The sequence below is a fragment of the Perognathus longimembris genome, chromosome 1 (genome assembly GCF_023159225.1).
Source record: "Perognathus longimembris pacificus isolate PPM17 chromosome 1, ASM2315922v1, whole genome shotgun sequence".
NCBI classification, from domain to species: domain Eukaryota; kingdom Metazoa; phylum Chordata; class Mammalia; order Rodentia; family Heteromyidae; genus Perognathus; species Perognathus longimembris.
Window position 1 is genome coordinate 39334244 of NC_063161.1, and position 26650 is coordinate 39360893.

Here is a 26650-nt window from a genome sequence, read left to right on the forward strand (position 1 = left end):
TTGCTCAAGGCTAGCACTCTGCCACTTGAGCCACAGCGCCGCTTCTGGCCGTTTTCTGTATATGTGGTGCTGGGGAATCGAACCTAGGGCCTCGTGTATCCGAGGCAGGCACTCTTGCCACTAGGCTATATCCCCAGCCCATGGATTCAAATTTTAAAACTTACTTTTCTTGAAGAAAAATATTTGTTTTGTTATTGGTAAATATTCCATATTGTTTTAAAAGGGGAAAATATACTTTGAAAATTGAATATTATTTATCATTCATCCAGCAAACATCACACACTATTGTGTGACAACATGGTCGATTATGCCTTTAATATATCACTTAAATATGTTTTTCTATCAACAAAAACAAAAGTAAACTGGAATGTAAGGTTACCAATTGTGACATCTGAGTAGAACATAGGCTTAGCTACTTAGTTTCTTAATAAACAGTATTTTGAATGTCCAATACCTTTATGTTAAAGAGCCAGTAAGACTAGTAATCATCAAGAAAAAATGTATTCTAAATTTATTCATATTTAATTCCTATCCTGACAAAGTAATGAAAAAAATCAAAGATTCTCTTGTAAAATATTCTTTTTATAGTATAGTTCTACTAATACAGAAGAAAAAATAAAAATATTACTGAGACATAAAAACAACTACAAAGTTGGACTGGGATGTAGCACAGTTGGTAGAGTGCTTGCTTACCATGTGCAAAGCACTGAGTTCAATCCTTATCACAACAGAAAACAAGAAAACAGGCATGGTGGCAAACACCTGTAATTCAAGTACTCACAAAATGGTGACAAGGAGAATTTGAGGCCAATAAGGGCTACATAGTGAGATCTAGCCCACTGTGGACTTTTAATAGAATATTTTGATATTATAAATAAGCTTGCTTGCTATATTTGTACTGATTCCTCAATAAATTAAATACATTAATATTAAAATATTAACTATTAAACTCTTAAGCCTGCAATCAAGTGATGTATTACAACTCTAGACTTGGGCTACTCAAGATAAAATCCCTGTCTGTCACTGACCTATGACTTTGAGCTAAATATCCAGACTTTCCAATGTTTTATTATACTCATTTCTAAAATGGGAATAATGTATGGTCCATACAGATAAAATGAACCAGTACATACTTAACAGTAAACATAAAACTAATCTTAGCAGTTGTTATTATTTATGGAGTCAAGTCTAGATTCTTTAGACCTTTAATAGACTCCCAGTGACACCAGGAAACAATACTCCTACATTTCTGGTTGGTTGATTAACTCACCTCCTCCTCAAAGACATGTGACACCTGTGCCTTAATGCTTGACCCTAAGTGAGTATTTACAGTATTCTCCTTCTTTCTTTATGTCCACTTCAAGTCTACTCTTGAAGCCCTTAGTTCTACTTCTAAAAGTTCAGAATCCAGGCTGGGAATATGGCCTAGTGGCAAGAGTGCTTGCCTTACATACATGAAGCCCTGAGTTCAATTCCCCAGCCCCACATATATAGAACACGGCCAGAAGTGGCACTGTGGCTCAAGTGGCAGAGTGCTAGCCTTGAGCAAAAAGAAGCCAGGGACAGTGCTCAGGCCCTGAGTCCAAGCCCAGGACTAGCAAAAAAAAAAAAAAAAAGTTCAGAATCCTACTTCTGGAGCCACTCATAATGCCCTAAAACTATAGACATGTTTCACTATCAATTGGCTTAAAAGCTACATGAAAATATGTCATAATAATATATTCTCTGACATCTCTTAAATAATGCACATTCAAGTAGTCTAATCACTAAGTCAAAGTAAAAAGGTCTACATATTGGTTAAGTGCATTGTCAACAGTATTCTGAGCCTGAGAGTACTAGAGAAAGAGACCAGTCATTAAGTGCAACATCAGTGGTAGCAAAACTTGGTCCAAAACATAAGAACTCAACTTACAGTACTAAGCTATAACTCCTGATACCTACTAATACCTATAAAGACTTAGTAAGTTGCTTAACATTTCTGTTTCTACAACTGCTTCACTGATAAGATGGTTCTGCATATCTTTTTTTTCCAGTTTATTTTACTGTTGTTTTAGAGGTGATATACAGCAAGTTACCTTTACATACATATGGAAATAAGTATATTCCCTTTCGCACACTATCATCTGTTCTCATTCTCTCCCATCTCTACCCACAAGTTTTATAATTCACTTTCAGCAATGTCCAGTTCTGTGTATCTTAAAATACTTTTGTGTGGCTCAAATTTAGTTGCAATTTATGAAGAGTTTCATGGAATTTTTGTGTTTGTATTTTGTTTGTCTCACTTTTTGTCTAGTCCAGATTGATCTGTAATCTTCCTTCCGGCATAGCTACAATGATAGGCATATACCACTACATTTGCCCTCATTAGTTGAGACAGGATCTTGCAAACTTTTTTCCCAGGCTGGCTTTGAACGCTGATCCTCCCTATAATAACCTCCCAAGTAGCTAGGACTTCAGGTTTGAGCCACTGCAGCCAACTGGTGAAAAGGTTTTAAATATGGCAAAGTATTACACAAATACTTTTATCATTATATATCATTAATATCACAACTGAAGTTTGTTTCTCAAATAAGGAGGTTATAAAAAAGGAACTGGTCTACTTCAAAAATATAATCGCTCAAATTCTGTGTTTTCACTAAGTAACTGATTTAAGTGTATGATATTTTAATACAGTAGATTCAGTTAATTAACTCTTACCCTTTCCTTTTCTATGTCCATACCTTTTACTACGTGACACAGCTATCTTCCCAATAAACAGAATATTATTTACTTCTTCATGATCAATGAGAAGAACTATTTCTTAAATAATTATTGTGTCCGAAAGAAAATCAAGCCTGTACTAATGGTGTGTGTCTATAACCTCAGCTACTCAAAAAAGAAGAGGTAGAAAAATCATTTTGAGAACAGCCTAGGCAAAGTGCGTAAGATCCTATCTAAAATTAAACTAAAACAGGCCGGGCACTGGTGGCTCAAGCCACCACTTACGAGGCTGAGATCTGAGGATCGCAGTTCAAAGCCACCCCAGGCAGGAAACTTCATGAGACTCTTATCTCCAATTAACCACCTGAAAACCAGAAGTGGAGCTGTGGATCAAAGTGGGGCAGAGTTCTAGCCTTGAGAAAACAAAAAGCAAAAGCAAAATAACCTCAGGGACAGACAGTACATGGGCCCTGAGTTCAAACCCCATGACCGGCAAAAAATAAAAATAAAAAATAAACTAAAGCTACGAGAACTGTGGGCACAGCTCAAGTGATAGAGTGCTTGACTAGCAAGTGTTGGGCCTTGAGTTCAGACCACAATATGACCAAAAGAAAGAGGGAAGAAGAAGGAAAGGTAGGGAGCAGGAATGGAAGAAGGGAATAGGAATAGGAAGGATGAAAGGAGGGAGGGAGAGAGGAAACGAAGGATAAATAAATTCAGTTTTAAATGTTTTAATTCTACCTAAGAAAAATGTGGAATTTAAATATGTGACAGTGTTGCTCATGAAGTCCAAGGAAACCAATTGAAAATCACAAAGTAGAGACTTCACTTAGCTCCATCTCATTTAAGCATCAGTACTTAGCTACTACAGTTACTGCTTCCTGGTTTCTAAGTTGGTTTATAAAAGTAGATAAATCACTATGTGCCCTCTATTTGCTTCTGTGCAATCAAGAAAAGCTGTTATAGAAGAAACCTGATTTTTAAGGCTAATCCTTAAGGATAAACAAATAAATGCAAAAAATAGTATTCACACGCATTTGTCATTGTTCTCTTCTAAGCTAATCTCTGTTAATGATAATCAAATGTGAAATGCCATTCCTTTTGGAAAGCTATAGAAAAAGTACATACTAACCACTAGCACTATTGAGCTGTTCTCTTAAAAACTCACAAGTGAAAAACACAGTGATATGGTTTGAATAAAAAAAAGAAAGGTGAATTTGTCTAAACATAAAATGTAACAGCTCATGTTTAAATATCAAGAGCTCTTTAACTCACCATCTGGATCTGAGTTTAGGCTTGTTAGGCCTCCTCTCAGTTAAACATGCAGGGAAATCCATGTGAAATCACACAATAGTCCAAGTCGTGTAAGATTCCCTGAGAGAAGCAATTGTATCCACTCTTTCCACAGCTATAGAACATCTGGCATACCGTGTACCCAATAAATAGATGTTGAATGAACAGATAGTGTTTTTTTACTTCTACTGCTGTTACACAAATACAGAATTCAATGTTCTTATGTAGAGATTTCTATTTTATTTCCTTTTGTTTCATAACAATGAAACCTTTGAAAATATAAAACTTAAAATGACAAAAGTGAATTGTGTAGCTAAAAAAAGTATTTTCAATATATTCTCACATTTACAGAAATGAAAATAATTTCCGTGGTGGTTTTTTTTTTCCTTTTTTCTTTTTTAGAAAGACTATGTTAGGAAAATTGCCTGATGAATAAGCTTTCAGAACTCTAGTTCTACTACACTGGAATTCCTCACTTCCCTTCAACTCACTGTCTACTACTGCCCTAAAGACCCATTCTATATTTCACTGCTTTTATGCCTTAATGGTTTTTAGTCTTTGATTTTTTTTTCACCCTGGTGGGGAGATTCCTTTCTAACCACAGATCCTAAAAGTGACACTAGCTGCTTTTTGTTCCTTAGAGGGTTTTTTCCTGTCCTTCAGGATAATTATATTCTGTTGTGCCTTTTATTATCGTGTCTTTTAGGTTCTCCTAACCTTCTACACTCTTGGGCTTTATTTAATAGTAAGCTCCCGCCTCAACCCTCCACGCTAAACCATGCTCATTAGGTTTCTTAATCCTCCATAATTTGCTTTCATGAAATTTTATACTCTGAGTTGCTGTGTTCTATAAGCCCATTTCCTTAGTATAGTTATTCCAGGCAACCCAGAATCAACAAGCCCAAAACATAAGCTTATTCACTTTCTCAGCCAACATGACTCTATACAAAAAAAAAAAAAAGAAAATGTTTTGAATGTTTATGGACCGTGAAACTATACCACTTCACTTGGTATTTCATTTTCTCATCCAAATATTTCCTGAGATTATTAAGAAGGAAGAAAGAGCCTGCAGACTGCCCCTAACATCAGGTTAGAAACTTGTAAGCATCAGAAGAAATAATATTCTAAATATATTCATGATCAATAAATTTGGCCCAGAATATTGGCTTTATAACCAGAATCCAGAAGAAGAGAAAAACATCTTTTTTTTTCTTTTCAGTTACCCTTCAAAAGCTCTGCTTTTCCAAATGAGTTGCTTTTGGGGGGCGGTGGGAGGGAGGTGTTGGTCCTAGGGCACTGTCCCTGAGCTCTTCAAGCTCAAGGCTAGCCTCTACCACTTGAGCCACAGTGCCACTTCTAGTTTTTCTGGTGGTTAACTGGAGATAAGAGTCTCATGGATTTTCCTGCCTGGGCTGGCTTTGAAGTGCGATCTCAGATCTCAGCCTCCTGTGTAGCTAGGATTACAGGCATGAGCCAATGGCTACTGGCCAAATGGGTTACTTTTTGAAAGACATGTACATTCTTGAAATCTGACTGTGGAAACCCACTCTGGGCCTTTTCAGCATTTCATCCTGTTACCTTTCTATTCTACTCATTACTAAAACCTTCACTAAGGAATATATGTGCAGAATAGCCAAGATGGCACACATACACACAATGTATTATATTTTCTATTTTTGTTTTTAACATTCTAGGAACCTTGGGGGAGAAATCTCTTGGCAGTGGATTGAGAGTTAATGAAGTTTTCAAAGGTGACTAGCCTAATCTAGCAAAGTTTACACTTCAGCTCTGTAAAACTATGTTATACTGTGGTCCTCCCAATCCAGATGACAGAAAGCAAAGCCAGTAAGTTCTTTATTGAATTGGTTTGTATCCACACACTGGCCTCCAGGGCTCTGTTTATACAGCCTATCATACAATATGCTCCACAATTCTCTGCCTCTTTCAAAAGCATGTTTCTCCTGAGATTTGATATACGGTGTTCATGTTTAATCACTACATTAAACTCAATGCCCTGCTTCCTCCACCATCAACTAACTTCCCTTCTCAGTAGGTGGGAAGAAGAGCATAGTTTCTTCCTACTTCTGAACATAAAAGGAAGTCTGTTTTACTCTATTAACAAAATCATCAACTCCACAAGATTCTAGGCAAGCAACATTACTACTCCATCAACTAGAAATTGTCAATAACATAAAACCTTAAACCTCCTTTAGAAAGAAAGCAGGCTCATTGTTTTCAATTGGCAAACCCAAACCTTAGTTGATTGTTAAAAATTCACAGAAAAGGGGCTGGGAATATGGCCTAGTGGTAGAGGGCTTGCCTCATATATATGAAGCCCTATGTTCGATTCCTCAGCACCACATATATAGAAAAAGCCAGAAGTGGCGCTGTGACTCAAGTGGTAGAGTGCTAGCCTTGAGCAAAAAGAAACCAGGGACAGTGCTCAGGCCCTGAGTTCAAGCCACAGGACTGGAAAAAAAAATCACAGAAAAGTTTTAAAATTAGTATATAACATATTCAGTACATATATGTCACACTTAAATCGCTGCTTATGTTTTAACCAAACTATTAGTGAGAATATAACATTCCTGTGATTCCCAGATCAGAATTAATTCAGTGTCTCTTTCTGGTTGAATGTTCACCAGACAATTCACCATCAATAGAAGTTCCAAAGTTTCTAAATGGATGTAAATGCACTATTTATTAATATCCATTCCATAACAAATTTCTTTATGACCTAAATTTCTGAAATAGATGAAAAACCTTTAAAAGTAATTTACCACTTTCAATAGACAAGGATTTAAAAGTCTCATGAGGGTTTGAGGCTGAAAGTCACTAGCAGAGTACTTGCCTATCATGCACAAGGCCCCAAGTTTAATTCCCAGCACTGGAAGAAAACATAAGCTATGTATTTTACTTTAAGATATTTTAAGCAAAAAAATTGAAACAAATGTGACAAATTATTAATACAGTAAAATTTAGATAGATATTTGTTGTATTGGTACCCATCATAATATCAGCTGAAAATTTCGTTATTAAATTTTAGCCTTTAAAAAATAGAGGTTGGGGCTGGGGATATGGCCTAGTGGCAAGAGTGCCTGCCTCATATACATGAGGCCCTGGGTTCGATTCCCCAGCACCACATATACAGAAAATGGCCAGAAGTGGTGCTGTGGATCAAGTGGCAGAGTGCTGGCCTTGAGCAAAAAGAAGCCAGGGACGGTGCTCAGGCCCTGAGTACAGTCCCCAGGACTGGCCAAAAAATAAATAAATAAATAAATGAAAATAATAAAAAATAGAGGTTGGGGCTGGGGATATGGCCTAGTGGCAAGAGTGCCTGCCTCATATACATGAGGCCCTGGGTTCGATTCCCCAGCACTACATATACAGAAAATGGCCAGAAGTGGTGCTGTGGATCAAGTGGCAGAGTGCTGGCCTTGAGCAAAAAGAAGCCAGGGACAGTGCTCAGGCCCAGAGTCCAAGCCCCAGGACTGGCCAAAATAAATAAATAAATAAATAATAGAGGTTAGTTGGATAAGAAATGTATGCACTGCCTTATGTGTGAAACTGTAACCCCTCTGTACATCACTTTGACAATGAAGAAAAAAAGAAAATTTTAAAAATATGGAGGTTGTAGATTGACTTTCACAGAAAAAAGGTTCAATTAGGTAAGAAAAATTTACATTACTTTCTTGGTTAATAATCTGGTATATACTCAACAACTTAATTTCTTTACCATGTAGTGGCAATGAAAACTTTCCTTCCTTTCCATTCTCATTCCATAGCCTAAACTTGCTTTCACAAACAAATACTATGCTCTAAGCATATATATGTATATATATACACATGTATATATACATTCATACATATATACACACATACATACACACACACATATATAGTTTGACTTTGAAATCCTATCCTTTCTGGCTAGTCATTGACTATAGTATTTATTTTTAAGGTTCTCCACCACCTTAGGAAGATTGGCATCTTCCTTCATTTAAGAAACTAACTTTGGGGGCTGGAAATATGGCCTAGTGGTAGGAGTGCTTGCCTAGCATGCATGAAGCCCTGGGTTCGATTCCTCAGCACCACATAAACAGAAAAAGCAAGTGGCGCTGTGAGTCAAGTGGTAGAGTGCTAGCCTTGAGCAAAAAGAAGCCAGGGACAGTGCTCAGGCCCTGAGTCCAAGCGCCAGAACTGGCGAAAACAAAAAAGAAACTAACTTTGTCACAGCTGTATACAACATTAAACAGAGCTGATTTATGTTCTATATTTAACAAACAATAAGAAATCTGAACCTATTAAAGTTATACATTTAATTGTTCAAATATGCTACTTTATTTCTAACCAAAATTTGCATGATATAAAATACCAAAATAACTTCTTGCTTTCTTTGTCATGATTCCTCACGCAAAGGAAAGCTAAAAGAGCTTAATAATTATTTAATTTGAAATCATCTGAATTTCTCCCATATTTAAACTCAAAATTAAAAGAATAGACTTTTAATCAGAATTCCTCATAAGATTTTGAGTATATTACTTTGTAATTTTCAAAGACATACAGATGTTGTCCATGATAGATAATTTTTCTTAAATAGGAACTTGAAAAAAAATAAGCCATGTATGAAACCTTTAGTTACAAGAGTGAAAGATGTGTGCCTGTACAGATGTTATAACTATTTCCATGGTAAATACTAACCTGAAGTACATAAATTTAGTGGCATATTTTAATTTGGGTTTGAAATTTTAACATAAATTATTTGACTTGGACAACAGCAGCCTAATATTTCAGCTTTGTACACTATTTCCAGGTTCTACCTTCAAAATAAGCCTAGTAGACTTTGTCATTTTTAAAAGTTATATTCCAGATCTTGTACCCCAAAGGTAGACATGTATGGAATTAAATTGTATCATAATGAAGTGAATTCTTAATAAATATTTAGTACCTGATCGGCAGGGATTTTAAAAGGCATATAATTCTTACATAAAATCATCATTCTTCAATGATTTCATTCATTTTATATTTAAAGATTTTAGCTATTAAAATTGAAAAACTCTTAATACTACCTTAAGTCACCTTCAGCGAGTTATGAAGAGTCAAATACTTGATATAATGTCCTCTAACTTTAGCCACCATATCAACATTACCTACCAAAGGGGTTTTATCTTAACTATCACTAGCATATGTGATTCAGAGGTTACAAAACACACACAGTAAAAGGATTTCTGAAATCATGGTCCCCCAATTAGGTGCATTCGCTAATTCAAAGGGATAGATTTCATAGTGTAAGAGTCTCACCAAACTGGAAGAATTCATAAAGCTGCATCGTAAAATAGAAGATAAAGCTAGTTAACTATTATAAAAAAGAATTTATAGCACATGGTTTCTTGTTAACATAATAAGCCAAAATATTTTAAAATGAGATACAGTAGAACTCACACAAGAACATGAGGCTACTTTGTTTTCACATTTTCTTTGGATTCCTGTTATTATTTTTTGTTTTGTTTTGTTTATGTGGTACCAAGGAATCAAACTCAGGGAGTCATGCAAGCTAAGCAAGTATCTACCACTAAGCAAATTTCCCAGCTCAGAAGGCCATACTTACCATACTTTCAAATTCAACAAGTAATATATTTTTATGCCAATTTTTTCTCCTAGATTTACAAACTAATGTGTACCTATTAGCAGTCTATCGAAGGGAATAATTCTTTGATATCTTAAATAGGGGAATTCCTGTAAGCATTATGAGAAACCAAAGTGCATACATCTCACCTAGGATATAAAGACAGTCAAATGTAAGGACTGAATACATTAATGCTTAATGAGAAGAAAACATCTAATGAGGCTAACATGCCTCCATTGCTCAGGTCATAAACTCTCTCTTACTAGATACAAAACAATGGCTTCAGGTGACTTTAAGTTTCTAGCACTCCACTTATGATACAGTTTTTACTTATTTATTTATTTATTTTGGCCAGTCCTGGGCCTTGAACTCAGGGCCTGAGCACTGTCCCTGGCTTCTTTTTGCTCAAGAGTAGCACTCTGCCACTTGAGCCACAGTGCAACTTCTGGCTGTTTTCTATATATGTGGTGCTGGGGAATTGAACCTAGGGCTTCATGTATATGAAGCAAACACTCTTGCCACTATACCATATTCCCAGCCCGGATACAGTTTTTAAAGACTAAGTAATAGATAAATTTCTATTTCTCGAGGCTGAAATTCACCTTAACGGATTAAATGAATTCATCAACCTCTATTTGATTACAAATCACTTGCGAAACCATTTCCAACTATTCAAGATGTTTTGCCCCTGGAGAAAATAATATTCTGGCTTGAGCAACACATTTGTATAACCCCCACTTCTGCTTTCAAACTGAAATTGTGCATACAAAGAGCATTTAATGCTTGTTGTAGAAGTATGAGGAATCCCTGAGTGAACATCTCAAATTATATTTCAAAGCAGCCAACAGCCTTGCTTTGAGGTCGGCTTTTGAACAAAGGTTTTGAACAAAGGATTGCCTCTAGTCTGTTTAAAATCAAAATGGTTCTTGATTTGATGAGTTACTCTTCAGAGAATAATGTAAATAAAATATACTCAAAATAACAATGTAAACATACCTGAACTGGAGTCAAATTTGGTTTCTGACCTACAAAGCAAAAACAAATTTTTTACAATATAAAAATTGCTTTAAAAAGAACAACACTTATAGAGTAATAAAGTATAATTATGTATTTCTATATATAGATCAAGAAGCAAAGTGACTTTCTAAAATGTAAGAATATACTTATTTGAAAAAAAGAATATATTTATTTGAATGTTTAAATTTTACATAATTACCTTAAGCCCCCTAAAAATGTACATACAATTACAGATAGTACAGTAATAAAAGGTCAGTAGCTTTTTAGCTTGTTTTATTTTTGAGAAAAAGACTGTAAATTATGTTTTTTGGAGCATCTAGTCTTGGCAGGTTAACTTATTGCAGCAGTATGATAAAAACAAAACCTATACTATTTTTAATTATTAAAGATTTTCAATTATTTAACACCAAGTATCTTTTCACTAAGTTCTTAGCACACAGCAAATGAACCTAGTAACCCCATACATTTAATAAGACAGAAAAAAAATCTGAGCCCTTGTGGGAACATTATGTTTCAGATATAGGTTAATACTGGCTGTAAATTCAGAAGCCTTTGAAGCTCTCAGTTTGGCTGTGGGAAAACTTCTGTTGGGTAATTACTCTCAAGATGCTGCTGATGTGCTGTCAAGCAGAATTAACCCTATGACTAGGCCCATCTACACAGGCTACTACAAGACAGCATTGTCTATATCTAACTCTCAAACCAATTAGTGGGCATGCTCCAGTAGGATTTATATCACACATTAACAATCAATAGTATATATGTTCACAGCTGCCACAGCAAGATACAAGAACCAACCAGCAGGAGTCCTGTTAAAGGATGTTACATTGACAGAGAAAGTTTTTGTTGATTTTTTTTCCTGGGGAAGTGTAGTTAACTAACTGGGACAGGAGATTTCTTTGAAATTATGCCATGATTACCAAAGAAGTTTTAGAAGCAGTGTCTTTCTTCACTTAAATTAGCTTCAAGGAAAGTCATCAAAGAGGGGAAGGGAAGAAAAGCAAGAAGTTTCTTTTGTCATAAAAATTAACCTTCTCAAGTACTGTTAAAGTAATTGTTATATTGTTATATATAGTTGTGACATATAGTAATAATGTTATATATCTGCAACTATACTTTTTTAATAACCATCACTGGAATGTGCAGCTGCCTTTCTCCAAGCTCCATCCTTTCCTCAGATCTTCCACTTTCATGTTCCTGCTTCCTATGTCAAGTGTAGACTCATTTCCACTCTTAGTCTCATCCTTCATGATTGTGTCATCCCTGATGACAACCCCAGTGACACCATATGTTGTTATCCTGCTAGCTTCTTTAACTATCTCCCCCACTGGACTGAAGCCTTTTCAGCCTCTGTAGATTAAATATGCCTAAATATACCTGGTACTTGTGTTCAGATGTCTTTTAAGGGAAACATTTGCATCTAAATAAATCCCTTCCCTTCCTTAATTATATAAAAGTCATCAGCATTCTGATCTCCTTGTTCCCTCCACCTGTGTACTAAAACGCATTCTATAATCAACTCTGAAGGCAGGCTACATTAGTCATTCCCTCTCTCTGACACATTCCCCACTCCTCCCACCAGCAGTTCTAGTGTTTGAATTCAGGGCTTGGTGCTTGTTATTTTACCACTTGAGCCAAGCCTCCAGCCCATAGTGCACAGGTTATTTTTGAGATTAAAGGTATGCTTTTTGTCTGGGCTACCACGAGTGGAGTGACAAGCACCATGCTCAGTTTTTGTATTGACAAGGGGGTCATATTTTGCTAGGGTAATTTAGGAACTACAATGCATTGTTTTAGCCTCCCGTATAACTATGATGGCAGGCACATGGTACTGCAGCTATTGACTGAGACAGGAATGGCATAATCTTTCTACCTGAGCTGGCCTCAAATTGCATTCCTTCTTATCTCAGCCTCCCAAATAACTAGGATTACAGGTGTGGGGCACTCAACTCTATCTTTAGTAGCTGGTTCTCCACAATTTCCTCTTCGGCTCAGCACATATGCACTACAAATGATTTCTTTCTTTTTCTTATCTTTTAGCTCTCCTTCAAATCTGTGAACTGCTTTGTTGTCCTTTCTCTCACTTTACAGTCAAATTTACAACAAGGATAGATTATATCCTATGCTTACCATCTATCTTTCTTATGATCTCCAATATACTCACTCCTGAAACCCTTACAGTAAGACTTTACTAAAAAAGGTTTATCTCAGCTTCTCAATGTTTAATGCAAAAGTCGTTGCAGTCCCTACTTTATCAACTCCTCCCACTTGTTCAACCTGCTGGTAAGCATTCTGCCGGGTTCCCTCCAAGCTCTGTGCTGAGAACTTGCTCAATCCCTCCATAGTATAGCATTGAAACAGACTCCCTGGGTGAGGCAGTATTTCCACACCATTTCCACCTTGCTGGTGGACAGTTTTCTTGCAGAGGGCTCACCTCTCTCTAGCATTCTACCACCTAAATTCCGTCACCTTGGGTACCACACTTCTGAAACATGAACGGTACCATATCCAAACTGCAGCATAGCTTAAAATAAAACTTTCAGAGGTTTGAACAAGAAAATGAAGATTTCATTAATTTTAAACTGGAAAAGATAGATACTAGGAAGAAAACAGGTATCACTGATACTTTTTAAACAATCAAAGTATGCAACGTATGCATTCACTTGAGAGTAGAGGTGCAAATTTTCAAAATAGGGAGGTTTTAAGTTGTTGATAGGAGTTGGACCTTCCTAGACAAACTTGTAAAACTACTGTTTGAACTTACAAAGTTCTATTTGTATTGAAGTAAAAATATTTATTTTACTTTACTTTTTAAAAATTTATGGCATCTCTTAGGTTCTTGGAAAGTCTCAGAGAACATTGTTTTATAATTGTATCAACATTTTAGGAATGGGAATTGTCTAAGTATGAAATATAGGTTAATGAAATTAAAATTCAAAAATATTTCAGAAAACATGCAGAAAAGTGAGTGTGCTCTTACTGTTTCAATTGGTGTCCCCTAACCTTTATTCTAGATTATTAGAGGGAAAGAACTAGAGTATATATGGCAACTCCATAGCAAGGACTTTCTAGGACATACCTAGCTAAATGATTTGTCCAGCTGTCTTTATGAAGCACAGAAAACTTTCAGCTATTATAATATTTCAGGGTCCTACTTACAGGGTCCTTTTGATCTCCAAAAAGTAATTCAAATGCTTTCATTCAACCCAATTAGCAGTAACAGCAGTGAATATATATGTGCCTTTAAAAAGTGATATGAACACAATTTCTTCCTCTGTTTGAATTGTTCCTCATCATCTACTTTTGGTATACCTTAACTTCTATCCTATCTAACTTCTAAAACTTTCTCCACTTACTAGCTTATCAGTTCTTGGAAGAAAAGTGACCAGACTAAGTTAAGCTTCTTTAGTTCCTAGCACCATGTACTCCTTTCTTGTAATTCTACATTTGTTTATATCATTATTTTTTAATTTACTGTACCTTGGTGCTTTTATTTTTATAATTAACACATATAATGACATATTAATTGGTTTCATGGTGACATTTCCATCCATGCAAATACTGGGTCATCTGGTTAATCATAATGAAAAAACCCACAATTATAGGGGCTGGGAATATAGCCTGGTGGCAAGAGTGCTTGCCTCATATACATGAAGCCCTGGGTTTGATTCTTCTGCACCACATATATAGAAAAGGGCCAGAAGTGGCGCTGTGGCTCAAGTGGCCGAGTGTTAGCCTAGAGCAAAAAGAAGCCAGGGACAGTGCTCAGGCCCTGAGTTCAAGGCCCAGGACTGGCCAAAGAAAAAAAAAGTACAATTATAGTAGCATATAGTATTAGTTGTCTTAGCCTAATATCCAGTCTGTCTTTTCTTCAATAACAAAACTGCAGTATTTAAAAGAGGCTAAAACTACATATATAGAAAAAGCCGAAAGTGGCACTGTGGCTCAAGTGGCAGAGTGCTAGCCTTGAGCAAAAAGAAGCCAGGGACAGAGCTCAGGTCCTGAGTTCAAGCCAAAGGACTGGCAAAAAACCAAAACCAAACAGAAGCAAATTACCATCAAAAAAGACAGACCAGCTATTCTTCTATGCCAGTCACCACCAAAGCAAAGCGTCAATCAGAGGAGCATAAGTCCAGTCTCCCCCCACCCCAGATATATCTCTAGCTAGGACAGGTATTTAATAAAGTTCCTTCTTAAGAGCAGCCCTGAAAAAAAAATAATAAAAGGGGCTAAAATATGTTCTCATCAGGGATCACAATTGTGCTGTTTATGATCATGGGAATTCTTTTATTTTTCCTTTCATTTTTTCTTATTATTCTTTTCTTTGTCAATGGATGGTTCAAGGATAAGTACTGAGCATTATGATGCACAGCATATGCTTAAGTCTCCTGGTGATATTTCTTTCCTTCTTTCCTTCCTTCCTTCCTTCCTTTCTTTTCTTTCTTTCCTTCCTTCTTTCTTTTTGCCAGTCCTGGGGTTTGAACTCAGGGCCTGGGCACTGTCCCTGAGTTGCTCAAGGCTAGCACTCTACTTCTTGAGCCAAAGCATCACCTCTGGCTTTTTCAGTGTATGTGGTACTGAGGAACTGAACCCAGGGCTTCATGCATGCTAGGCAAGCACTCTACCACTAAGCCACATTCCCAGCCCTCATATTTCTTTTATAGTCCTTTCTTCATGAAAAGTTGAGAGGTTCGTTTGAAAAAAAAAAAAGCCTCTTTTTCTATTCTCTACCCCTTTTCTGTCTTCAAAGGCAACATTAAAGGATATTGGCTTAGAACTGCTATAGTAGTCTTGCAATCCTGAGGAAAAGGCAAAGGTAACCAGAAACATGCTATCTTAGAACTGCAATATCATTCCAGTTCAGATCAGACATTTTCTAGAGTTCTTTCTGATTTAAGAAGTCAAGGGCTTTTACTTGAATATTTCAATTCTTTAAATCTATCATAATCTTTTTTTTAAAACCACAGAAGAGACAGACTATTTGCTATCTATTTACTTCAAGACTTTTTATACTGTTACATTGTGTGTGTGTGTGTGAGTGTGTATGTGTGTGTGTGTGTGTGTGTGTGTGTGTGTGTGTGTGTGTGTGTGTGTGTGTATCTATCCATCTACCTACCTTTTTTTGTTAGTCATGGATCTTGAACTTGGGGCTTGGTGCTTTCCCATGCTTTTCTGCTCAAGACTAGTGATCTACCACTTCCATTCATAGCTCTACTTCCAGTCTTCTAGTGGTTAACTGAAGGTAAGCATCTAATGGACTTTTCTTGCCTGAGCAAGCTTTGAACTGCCATCCTCAGATCTCAGCCTCCTGAGTAGCTAGGATGACAGGTATGAGTCACCAATACCCATCCTTCTATCTATGTTTTAATACCAGTACTAAGGCTTGAACTCAAGGCCTCACACTCTTTCTCAGCTTTCATTCACAGCTGGTACTATTCCACTGGTTACTTTGAGATAAGTCCCAGGGATTTGTCTGCCTAAGCTGGTCCTAAACCAAGATCCTCAGATGTCAGTCTGCTAAGTAGCTAGGAATATTGGCATAAGCCAATGGCACCAGCTCTATCGTATGTTTTGATAATAACGATGGTACAATTAGACAAGTAATAGACAAACTAAGATCACAATTAATTAAAAAATAGAAATACATGCTAGCTATCACAATCAAAAGCTGAGAAAAAGACATGAATGAAAGGCGCCCATTTAATGCATAATTTTTGGAAACCAAAGACATCAGAAAAATCCAGAAGTTTATAAATCAATATAATCATGAGAAAAGAGCAGCAAGAATTTAGCCAAGCCACTTTGAAAACATGATACAATTACAAGTAGTATGATGAATCATGTGGTTTAACAAAATACTGTTTTATACATATTTTCACTTTCATGTGAAAAATCAGATTTATGGTTGCTTGGCTAATATTACTAAACTAAAGCATGCCAAAGCCTTAAACACTGCCAATATTAAAAAGGAATAAATCATGTTCAAAAGAAAAGTCTAAATTCATTACAAAACATTAATATCTTAAAGAACATAAAAATGATTTTTAAAAATGAAAGAGCAAAAGTTATATAAAAATATATTTAGAATCTGGATGCCTTATTCATTTTTCAACAAATATTTATTGAGCCCTTATAATCACCTCTGTGCTAGACAATAGATACGTAGTAAACAAATAGATACTCTTTTTCTCAGCTGTCTATATGGTAAAGGAGGCCAATAAAAGAAAGACTAGAGCTAGATTCTAGCTCTTCTACTTTCTATCCCTAAGTGACTTCAGAAAAGTTAATTATACTCTAAAGACCATTTTGCTACCTATCAGATGGGGTGATAAATTTTCTTTCTAAAACTTACATTTGTTAAGTAAGATGATATTATAAAGTGTATACACCAGGTCCTGGTACATATTAGAATAAAAGGTAATTTTTTTCTAATCAATATTGTTAAATAAAATCAATCTACAGCTGCAATTATATTTAATATTATTTTAACTAAATAATCAGCACTGTATTACAAAAAGAATTATTACTCTGGTTAAAATCTTACATGGGGTGAAATTCTAAATAATATAGAAAAAAGAGAATAAGTAATTTTAAAAAACAGCTGAAGAAAATGGAAATGTAACAGAAAATAAAAACAGCCTTCTTATACAATATGGAAAAGAATGTAAGCAAATCAGTGATACTTCACACAAATGATTCCATGAAGAAGTAAACTACCTATGTTTGTTTTTCTTTTGTTTTATCTTTTCTGTAGTTCCTAACAATGAAAGAAAGTGAAATAGAGACATGAGATCAGAAGAAAAAGCCAACTATGAAGTGATACATATTTGCACATGTAAAATTCAAGTCTATATATTAAACTATGCTAAAATAAACTTATAGCCATTTGGCTCCCAGCCTCTACAATTCTTCCAGAGACCATGTGGTATCTGCCTTCTCTGAATTCCAGTATCATTTCCTGCCTGCATGTTTCATTTAAGGTAATTGAATGTTGTTTTGGTTTTTTTGTGCATCTCTAGAGAGAAGGCGGCTTTCAGAATGAAGCCTCTTCATCTGTAGAGAAGGAATTCAAGATGCTAAGAAATAGTATTTAAGAGAAGAGTGTATTTTCAGGTATAAATTGAATTGTCTTCCTCCAAGTTCATTATGATGAATGATGCTCTAGTCCTTAGTATCTCAAAATATGACATTTGGAAAGAGGGCTTTTAAAAAATAATTTAGTTAAGCTGAGGTCATATAGGCGTGTCCTAACCCAACGTGAATGGTGTCGCTTCCCATTCTGATCTCTTCAAGGACAATCTCTTCAAAGTGACATCATTCCTAGTCTCCTAACCATCATAGCTCTTTTCCTGAATATTCTACAGAATGTCTATTAACTTTGGGGGGGGGGTTAGAAGGGGTGTACTGGGACTTGATTCAGGGTCTATGCACTGTCCTTGGGCTTTTATGCTCTAGGCTTGTGTTCTACAACTTGAACCATACATAACTCTGCTTCCAGCTTTTTGGTGATTAATTGGAGATAAGTCTCACAGACCTTAACCACAGTTCTCAGATCGCAGACTCTCGAGTAGCTAGGATTACAAGCATGAGTCACTGGTGCCTGGATGATTATTAACTTTTTTAAGTTAGGGTCTCATAGAACCATAGAGTGCTGAATATATGCCAATCAGTTTCTGAGAGATTAGGACCATCAACAATCTATCATCTCCTAGCAGATTTTTCTTTAACTAAGCCAGCAAAATCAACTCTCCTTCCCATTCTATCCCCTGTAGCAAACTGCTACCAGTTATCAATACTCATCTGTAATAGTGACCATAACATGAACAACTCAATAAACAGAAAGCTTCCCAGAATTTTGAAGCAGCACTTAATCCAGTTAACTAAGGTCTCTAGTCTAAATAAGCAGCATTTCCTCCCTTTCACTGATGAACTAACTTCTGCCAGCTGCTATTTATAATAGTACTTATACCATTTTACTATCAGTATTCCACATTGGTAGTTTTTTGTTTAATCACAAAACATTTCCACTTTATTTACTTAATCCTCTCAAAAGTCCTTGTGCTATGAGTATTATACTTGATTTACAAATTAGGATATTAAGGATCAAGAAGGTTAAGAAGCATATTCAAAAGGATACAGAGTAAAGTGGATAAGTTGTGACTTTAACCTCATTTTTTACACCTTAATCATAGCTTTCTTCACTTTAAAATCCAAGTACAGTCACTTGTCTATCATCAGAAAATTAGCACCAATTAACACTACAGTGTGATCGCTGCCAGATGGTGAGTTAGCAAATCAGCCCAGGGCCAGGAAACATTACAGCACAGGAGCTAAGAAGGAGGGCCTGAACTCTTACTTCCTCAACTTTGCTCCTACTTCCACCCCAAACTGCTGGTGTTACCTGGAGTCAATTACATACCATTTATGAGTTTTGATTTTAATTTATGTTACGAAGAATAAAAGAGAAATTTTTCTTTAAAGTGCTTAGCATAATATCTGGTATAAGGTAAGCCCCCAATCAATGACTGCTTTTAAGTTCCCCAATTCAAGCATGATAAACAGCTCATAAAATATGTCTGTTTGGGAATAAATACAAGTTTCTGACCATGGTGTCTCATCCTTCATCAATTACTTCCAGGCTTCTTGGATTAGGACCATATATATGAAAATAGTGGGAAGACAATGGGAATACTAGAGGGATATGGTGATCAAGAGGGAGATAAATTTCAAAGAGTAACTGGAGCTCAAAAGAAGGTAAGTAAACAGAATATTTGGCAGTCTAGTTCACACTAACCACCTTTCCTAGGATATTAGATTTGTCAGTTTTCTATTGCTATAATAAAATATCCAAGGCTGGGTAATTTATCAAGAAAGGAGGTTTAGTTGCCTCATAGCTCTGCAGATTTCAGACATAGTATCAGCTTTGGCTGTACTTTGATGAGAACTTCTCTGGCTCTTTCACAACACGGTAGATGGCATTTTGGCAACAGTGTGAGACAGATGACATGGCAAGATAGGAAAGCAGAGCCCAGGGAAGGACCACTCTGTGCTTTCTGTAACAGCCCACTCTCATGAAAACTATCCAGCGTCCCACGTGTAGTTATTAATCCCTTCTAAGGAAAAGATTTCAATAACCCAATCACCTCCCACCAAGTTTCACCTCTTAAAGGTTCTACTACCTCCCAACATTGTCACACTGAGTATTAAGCTTACAACAAAAAAAAACCCTTGGGGGAAATACTCAAACCATATCTAAACCCTAGCAGATAGCATTACTGTAACCAATTAGAGAGAAAAGAGAGAAACAGCAACAACCTAAAAGGCAATGGGGAATGAATTTGGGCACGCAAAATAAATTTGGAATTAAATCACACTTCATTCTTTTAAATTACCATTGTGAAAAAAAGATAAAATTCAATGTAGAAAAATGCTTCTAAAGTAACATTTTATAATAAATTACCTAAGATTTGTAATATATTAAAGTAATAGATTGGTATGTTGGCCTATGTCTATAATACTAGCTATTTAGAAGTTGAAGACAAGAGAATTAGAAATCAAGGATAGCTTATGGAAAGTTAGAAAGACCTTAACACCAAAACAAAAGAGCAGGGGGCATAACTCAAGTGGTAGAGTGCTTGCCTAGAAAATACAAAGCCATAGGTTCAATTCCAAGTGCCGTCAAAAAATATTTCTCCTATTTACCTCTCCAGAAATAAGGGTTATATATAAGGAAGACTTATTTTAGAAAAAGTAAAAACTATAGTTTTAAAAATTATGACTTATGATTCAACCATTCATAAATAACTACTAATATTTGATACATAACCTTTTAATGAACTCCATTTTATGGAAATGATTGTTATATCACAGTTGTAACTACTTTCAACATCCCATGTGTATCTGTAGTTTATACTGTTGATGATGTTCTTGTATCACCTTCTTGGATTGTACCTACACTATCTCTGTAATCTTATCTGAGTATATTGGAAACCGTGTATACTGGTATTAGAATTAGGAAATTGAGAGGGAATACCAAAATTGAGAGACAAAGGGTAAATTAAGAGAAACAACAACAAAAGCAATACTTGCAAAACTGTATGGTGTAAGCGAACTGAACACCTCAGGGGGGGAAAGGGGGAGGGGGGAGGGGGATATGAGGGACAAGGTAACAAACAGTACAAGAAATGTATCCAATGCCTAACGTATGAAACTGTAACCTCTCTGTACATCAGTTTTATAATAAAAAATTTAAAAAAAATTATGACTTATGATTCAACCATTCACAAATAACTACTAATATTTGATGCATAACCTTTTAAGCTGCCTTCCATACATTAACTTGTAAATATGTATATTTTATTAATATAGGATTATGTTAATATTTTTGAAACTAATGTTTGTTTAGAACTATTTTCTAGCTCCTTAAGTATTCTTTTTCATATTATTCAATATATCAGGTATATCCCATCACACTTTATTTGTCTAGACCCTTATTTGGAATGTTTAATTATATTTTGCTATCATAAAGAATTATTTTGTACATTCTTATAGCTGTATCTTTTTATATAAAAACCATTTTAGCATAGATTTTAAGAAATATGATTACAAGATCAATGGCATGCAGAATTCTAAGGCTTCTGACATAACATTAAATGACTTTCTTGAAAGGCATTACAAATTCACATTCACCCCAGCAGTATTTGAAAGTCCTGATTTCCCATACCCATATCAAAAACAGATTTGATGTTACTGGAAATGTTTACTAGTTTGATAGCTTCTTATTAGTAATACATGAAAGGTAACTTCTTATGCTTGCTGATCATATGTATTGCTTCTTTTAAAGAGTATCTGTTTATACATTTCTGTGAGTTCTACTAATTGAGCCTTGGTTGGGTGGGTGGTGTTAGTTGTAGTCAGGAACACAGGTAAAATCCCAAAGCTTGCTACTGATATATCAGGGCAGGGAGTAGTCTTAATAGGACTGAGCCATCACCCTGTGGATTCTGATGCTGTTTTCAAGTCTACAGTGTCAGAAGTGAATTAGAGTATACACAGACAGTCTACTGGAGGATTGGTTTCTTGGTATGTGGGGGAAACATCACACACATTTGGTTACAAAGCATTGTGTATTATGTTGTACTGAGTGTATGACTACAGAAAAAAGAATTTTTGTTAAGCTTTTCCCATATACCCTACTATAGGGATACTAGTAGTATTCTGTTGACATGTTAAATGTTAAAGAGAATAGGAAAAAATACTGTATAGCTTTTATCAAAAAACAAATTGTGGATTTTTAAAAAATAAAATCTCTTCTAACATATATAAAAGCGATCCTATTTTCCAAAAATGTCCCAGTATTGAATCATTTGTACTTTCTTGAAATAAATCTTGCCTTCTAATGGTATGTTACTCATTCAACATATTCCTATATTCCTTTCACTAATTTAAGAACCTTACATCTTTTCATAAATCAGATTGATCTTTATTTTTTCTTTAGTTATAATGTCTTTTTCCTAGAGCCTGGTTTCAGGAATATTTACATTTATCAAAGTAGGTAAGCTTTCATCTATATTCTATTATTCCACAGTTTTTAAAAGTGTGGGAACATTTTTGATCTATTTATTTCATCTGTTATTTCTATTTCTCGTCTGTTTGGATCATGTCACTCTTCTTGCGTCAAATCTTATATTTTATATATATATATATATATATATAATGTAATCTTGATTGATGTAATCATCTTCCAGAGAGAACTCATACTATCCTCTGATAAGCAGCTGAGAGGGAGAAGGAAGCAAAAGACCTAATCCAATTTGGACTTGAGGCTAGGTTACAGTTTATTGCCACAACAGTGGAGATAAGTCCAAAACAGTGGAGAGAAGTGTGGGTGCTTAAGCTTGAAAGAACCTAACATTTTAATGTTAATTAAAACATTAATTTCCTTCAAAGATAGCTGCTAAACATAACAATTACTAAAAATAAATTCTAGAAATTAATGTTTAATAAATTATATTAAAAGGTAATAACCCCAAACTTACTCCTTCCTAAATACTTAACTAAGTGCAACTTACAAATAAAAATACTATTTTAGAAACACTATTTGTGTGTGTGCACATGTGCCAGTCCTAGGGCTTGAACTCAGGGCCTGATCATTTTCTGTGAGATTCTTTTGCTCAAGACCAATGCTCTGCCACTTGAGGCACAGTTCCACTTCTGGCTTTTGGGGGTTAGTTTATTGGAGATAAGAATCTTACGGATTTTCCTGCCTGGGCTGGCTTCAAACCAAGATCCTCAGATCTCAGCCTCCTAAGTAGCTAGAATTACTGGTGTGAGCCACCAGCACCTGATGTAGAAATTCTATTTTATGTATTTATTATACACCTCTTCCCAACTCCACATTCAAGAATACATTTGTACTTGAAATAGCAGATGGTACAAGCTCTCTGACTACAAAACTCAGCAGACTTTATAAATCAAGGCTTGATCTATTTTGTTGACTGTCTAGATTAGTTGTTCTTAACTGGAGATGACTTTGCATACCCAGGAGGTATTTGTTAATGCCTAGAGAAAAAAATTTTGGTCATGATTAAAGAGAAGAGGGCAGCCACTACAGATGAATGAATCCAAAAAAATGTGGTACCTGTACACAATGGAATACTACATAGCGATTAGAAATGATAAAATAATGGCATTCACAGGGAAATGCTCAGATCTTGAACAAATAATGTTGAGCGAGACAAGCCTAGAACACAGAAAACAAAGGTGCATGGTCTCCCTGATATGTGCTTGTTAGGGGGAGGAAGGGAGAACAGTGGAGATCATGTCTATAAAATGACAAACTTTATTCAAATGGTATTTCCACATGTTTTGGTCAGTGACTTTACAGTATGTTTCTAAAACCAAACAATTACTAAATAAACATAAAAAGGTCTAGAAGAGGATCACACACACACACACACACACACACACACACACACACACACAAAAGAGTAGAGGGCAAGATGCTCTGGGTATCTACCTTGAGGTCTAGTTTGAGTGCAGCCTAGACATATATCCCTCCCCCAATGTCAGTTGTACTAAGGCTGAAATAGATACCTTTATCTACTAGTATCCCTTCTTCCCAGCAGTAGGTTTCTGTCTAGAATGTGGGTAATCTTTGCCATGGTTCTCATAACTAGAATTGGTCTCATTTGTTTCATTATTCTTTTGTGGGTTTTTTTCTACCACTTTGACCATACTCCTGGTTTAACAGATCAAGAACTACAGGGTTTTTTTGTTCTCTGTCTGCCCAATTGCTCAAGAAAGTCCTTTAGTTCCAATTCAACTCACAGTCTTAACCTGAGCTTTCAGGTAAGGTAAAGGCAGAAGGCAACTCCTTTAAAACAAATATCTATCTTATAAATTATAGTGTGTGGGGACAAAACAAGTAAAGTCAATGTGATGGGAGAAGGCAATTTTACATTTTCTTAAAAATAATACGTGAATTATTCCAATATAGTCAGTTTAAGTATAAGCCACCACTCAGAATCTAATTCATTTTGGAGCAGTTTCATTACACTAGAAAGCTTTAAAGGATTTAGAATGTGGTGACAGGCAATTCAAATCTTTCAAAATTTGAAGTTAAGTGCACTTTTTTAAAGGTTAGCACTTTGCTGGAATTATGGGCAATTTCCAGCTAGAGTTCTATTAAAGGAACTCTTGAAGCGCCTTGTGTTGTCCCTAGAATTTCACAGTGACTGAAATGGCTTATTAGTAAATATTGTGGACAGCATTAAAAGACTTGAGGTGGTAGGATCTGAGTAGAAGGGAAGAATGGAAATCTTTATCTTCTCACCCTGCTCTTCTGACCTCTCCTGCCACACATACAGAAAATTGTATCCGAGGGTGAAAAGTTCGATGTTAAAGTCTCCTTTAGAGGTGAATGAAATAGCATACGTGGAGTGGCACAGTTGAGTAAATTGTGTGTGGCATTGGAATGGAATTTCTCAGTGAAAGAGCTTATGTTCTTAAAGAGCTGAAAAATGGCTTAAATTTTCTAGTAGCCTAGAATAAAATGGCACAGGAGGTTCGTGTGAAATGTAGCATGTGTGAATAGTTTTGCTGCAGAATTCCATTGAAATGTAGCTACACAGCTGGAATAGTGACTCATCACACTAATATCTACTGCTAACAGACTCTAATAAAGCCTGTACTTTCTCACATTATAAGGAGATTTTTCAAGCTGCTGTTATAGTACATATTCCCCAAACATGGTCAAGCCACTTATATTAAACATTTGCTAAGTACCTGATATATCCTAGGAATTTTTCTGCCATTAGTTTTTATACTTGTTTGGTTTTATTTTTGCCACTTTACAGATAATGAATCTGAGGTGACATATAAGGGCTGGTATTCAACAATTCCAATTGCTTTTAGCTTCTTTTTGTTTCAACTGTTTGATATAGGGGAAATAGAGAGAAATTTCCAGGCAGAAAGGATGACATTTAGGATTGTACATGTCAACTGGCCCTGAGCCTTCTTGGAAATATACAAAGAATATTTTAAGTGGAAAATATTTGGAATATAATGACCTGAGGAACAAATATGATGGAAAGTCAGCATGTAAAAATAAATTATATTGGAAAGGGGAAAATAAAATAAGAATAAATTATATCAATTACTCCTAGACACTGTCAGGATTCCACACACCTCCCTGAGGATAACAGCCAGCTTGAAACTGAGTCTTTCTTGATGACCTGCCATGATAGACCTAGTTACTTTTAATTCATCCCTTAGTAGATTGAGATTATCTTTGATTTTCTACTTAAGTGCTGTGACATTTTTTTCAAATAACTGCAATATCTGCATGTTCAATTTGTTCCAATGAAGTTAAGCAAAAAAAAGCAATATAAAATACTAATTTTTTTATAATTCCTTAACTTTCTTCTTTATAAAAAAATTTGAGCACTACTCTTCTAAATACACTTACATATTCACTGTGTGATCTTCGTGGGCTATCATCCTTTCTCAGTTCTCTCACATATGTTGTTATAAAGATTAAATGAGTTTATATGAAGCACTTAGTACTTGGTATACATTAAGTACTATGTAAGTGTTGGGTATTGTTTTAGTAAGATTACATTCATCATTAATTAAGTTGTACAAAATGAGTTAGTGCACGGCCTACTAAGTAAATGCATGCAGAATGTTACATGCTCCATGCGATTCCTCCAAATTCCAAACAAAATTATCAAGAGCTGGTTACATGTTGATAACATTGAGATTATCAGCTAACAAGGGAAAACCTTCCCATTAAGGCCATTACAACTCATAACCTTTTTTTTTCACACCCAGAAATCCATTTTGTGCATTGATGACTTATTTTCCATTTTCATCATGCTATTCCTATATTCAATATTTCCCCACATACTACTCAACAAAGTTTAGACACATGTGTGAGCAATAAATAAATATTTAATTATTATAAAGTTAGGAGCAAGCTATTTTAAGTATTACTAGGACATCACTTACTATAGGGCAGACAAACACAAAGTAGAAATTGCAATGATGGAAGTACACATGACATTCCATAGAGAGTTCACCCTGGGAGGAGGACCAGATAGGGCTTTCAGGAAGAAAAGATTCTGGGATTTACAAGATCTCAAGTAGGAATTTAAATGTCTTCTCTGTGGGGCCTTCACAGGACCCACAGTGAAGACCCACCTCTGCCTGTGCGAGATGGACTGCTGTGGCTCCCTGGCAGCTCTCTGCAGGGGGCCAGTGGCCTGTGTGGGTTCTACCAATAAACCTGAGGATCTGGTAAAAATAAATAAATAAATAAATAAATAAATAAATAAATAAATAAATAAATAAATAAATAAATAGAATGTCTTCTCTGGTATTCAAGGACTTCACTAATTGGTCTCCTATAATGCTCCAGCCATATCTTGCATTACTCTCAACATAAACCACCTTTCCATCTTCATTATATCCTTGGAAAATCCACTTTTGATCCTATCTGTAATTCCTCTTCTC

At 35.6% G+C, this 26650-nt stretch overlaps 1 protein-coding gene across 1 annotated transcript in view; it reads right to left on the reverse strand.

Annotated features, from left to right (window-relative positions):
- Msrb3 (methionine sulfoxide reductase B3) overlaps positions 1-26650 on the reverse strand; it is a 116405-nt gene that overhangs the window by 38558 nt on the left and 51197 nt on the right. Inside the window, exon 5 of the mRNA XM_048360229.1 lies at positions 10616-10644. Coding sequence (XP_048216186.1) covers positions 10616-10644 — 29 coding nt within the window. The remainder of the gene's footprint in view (positions 1-10615; positions 10645-26650) is intronic.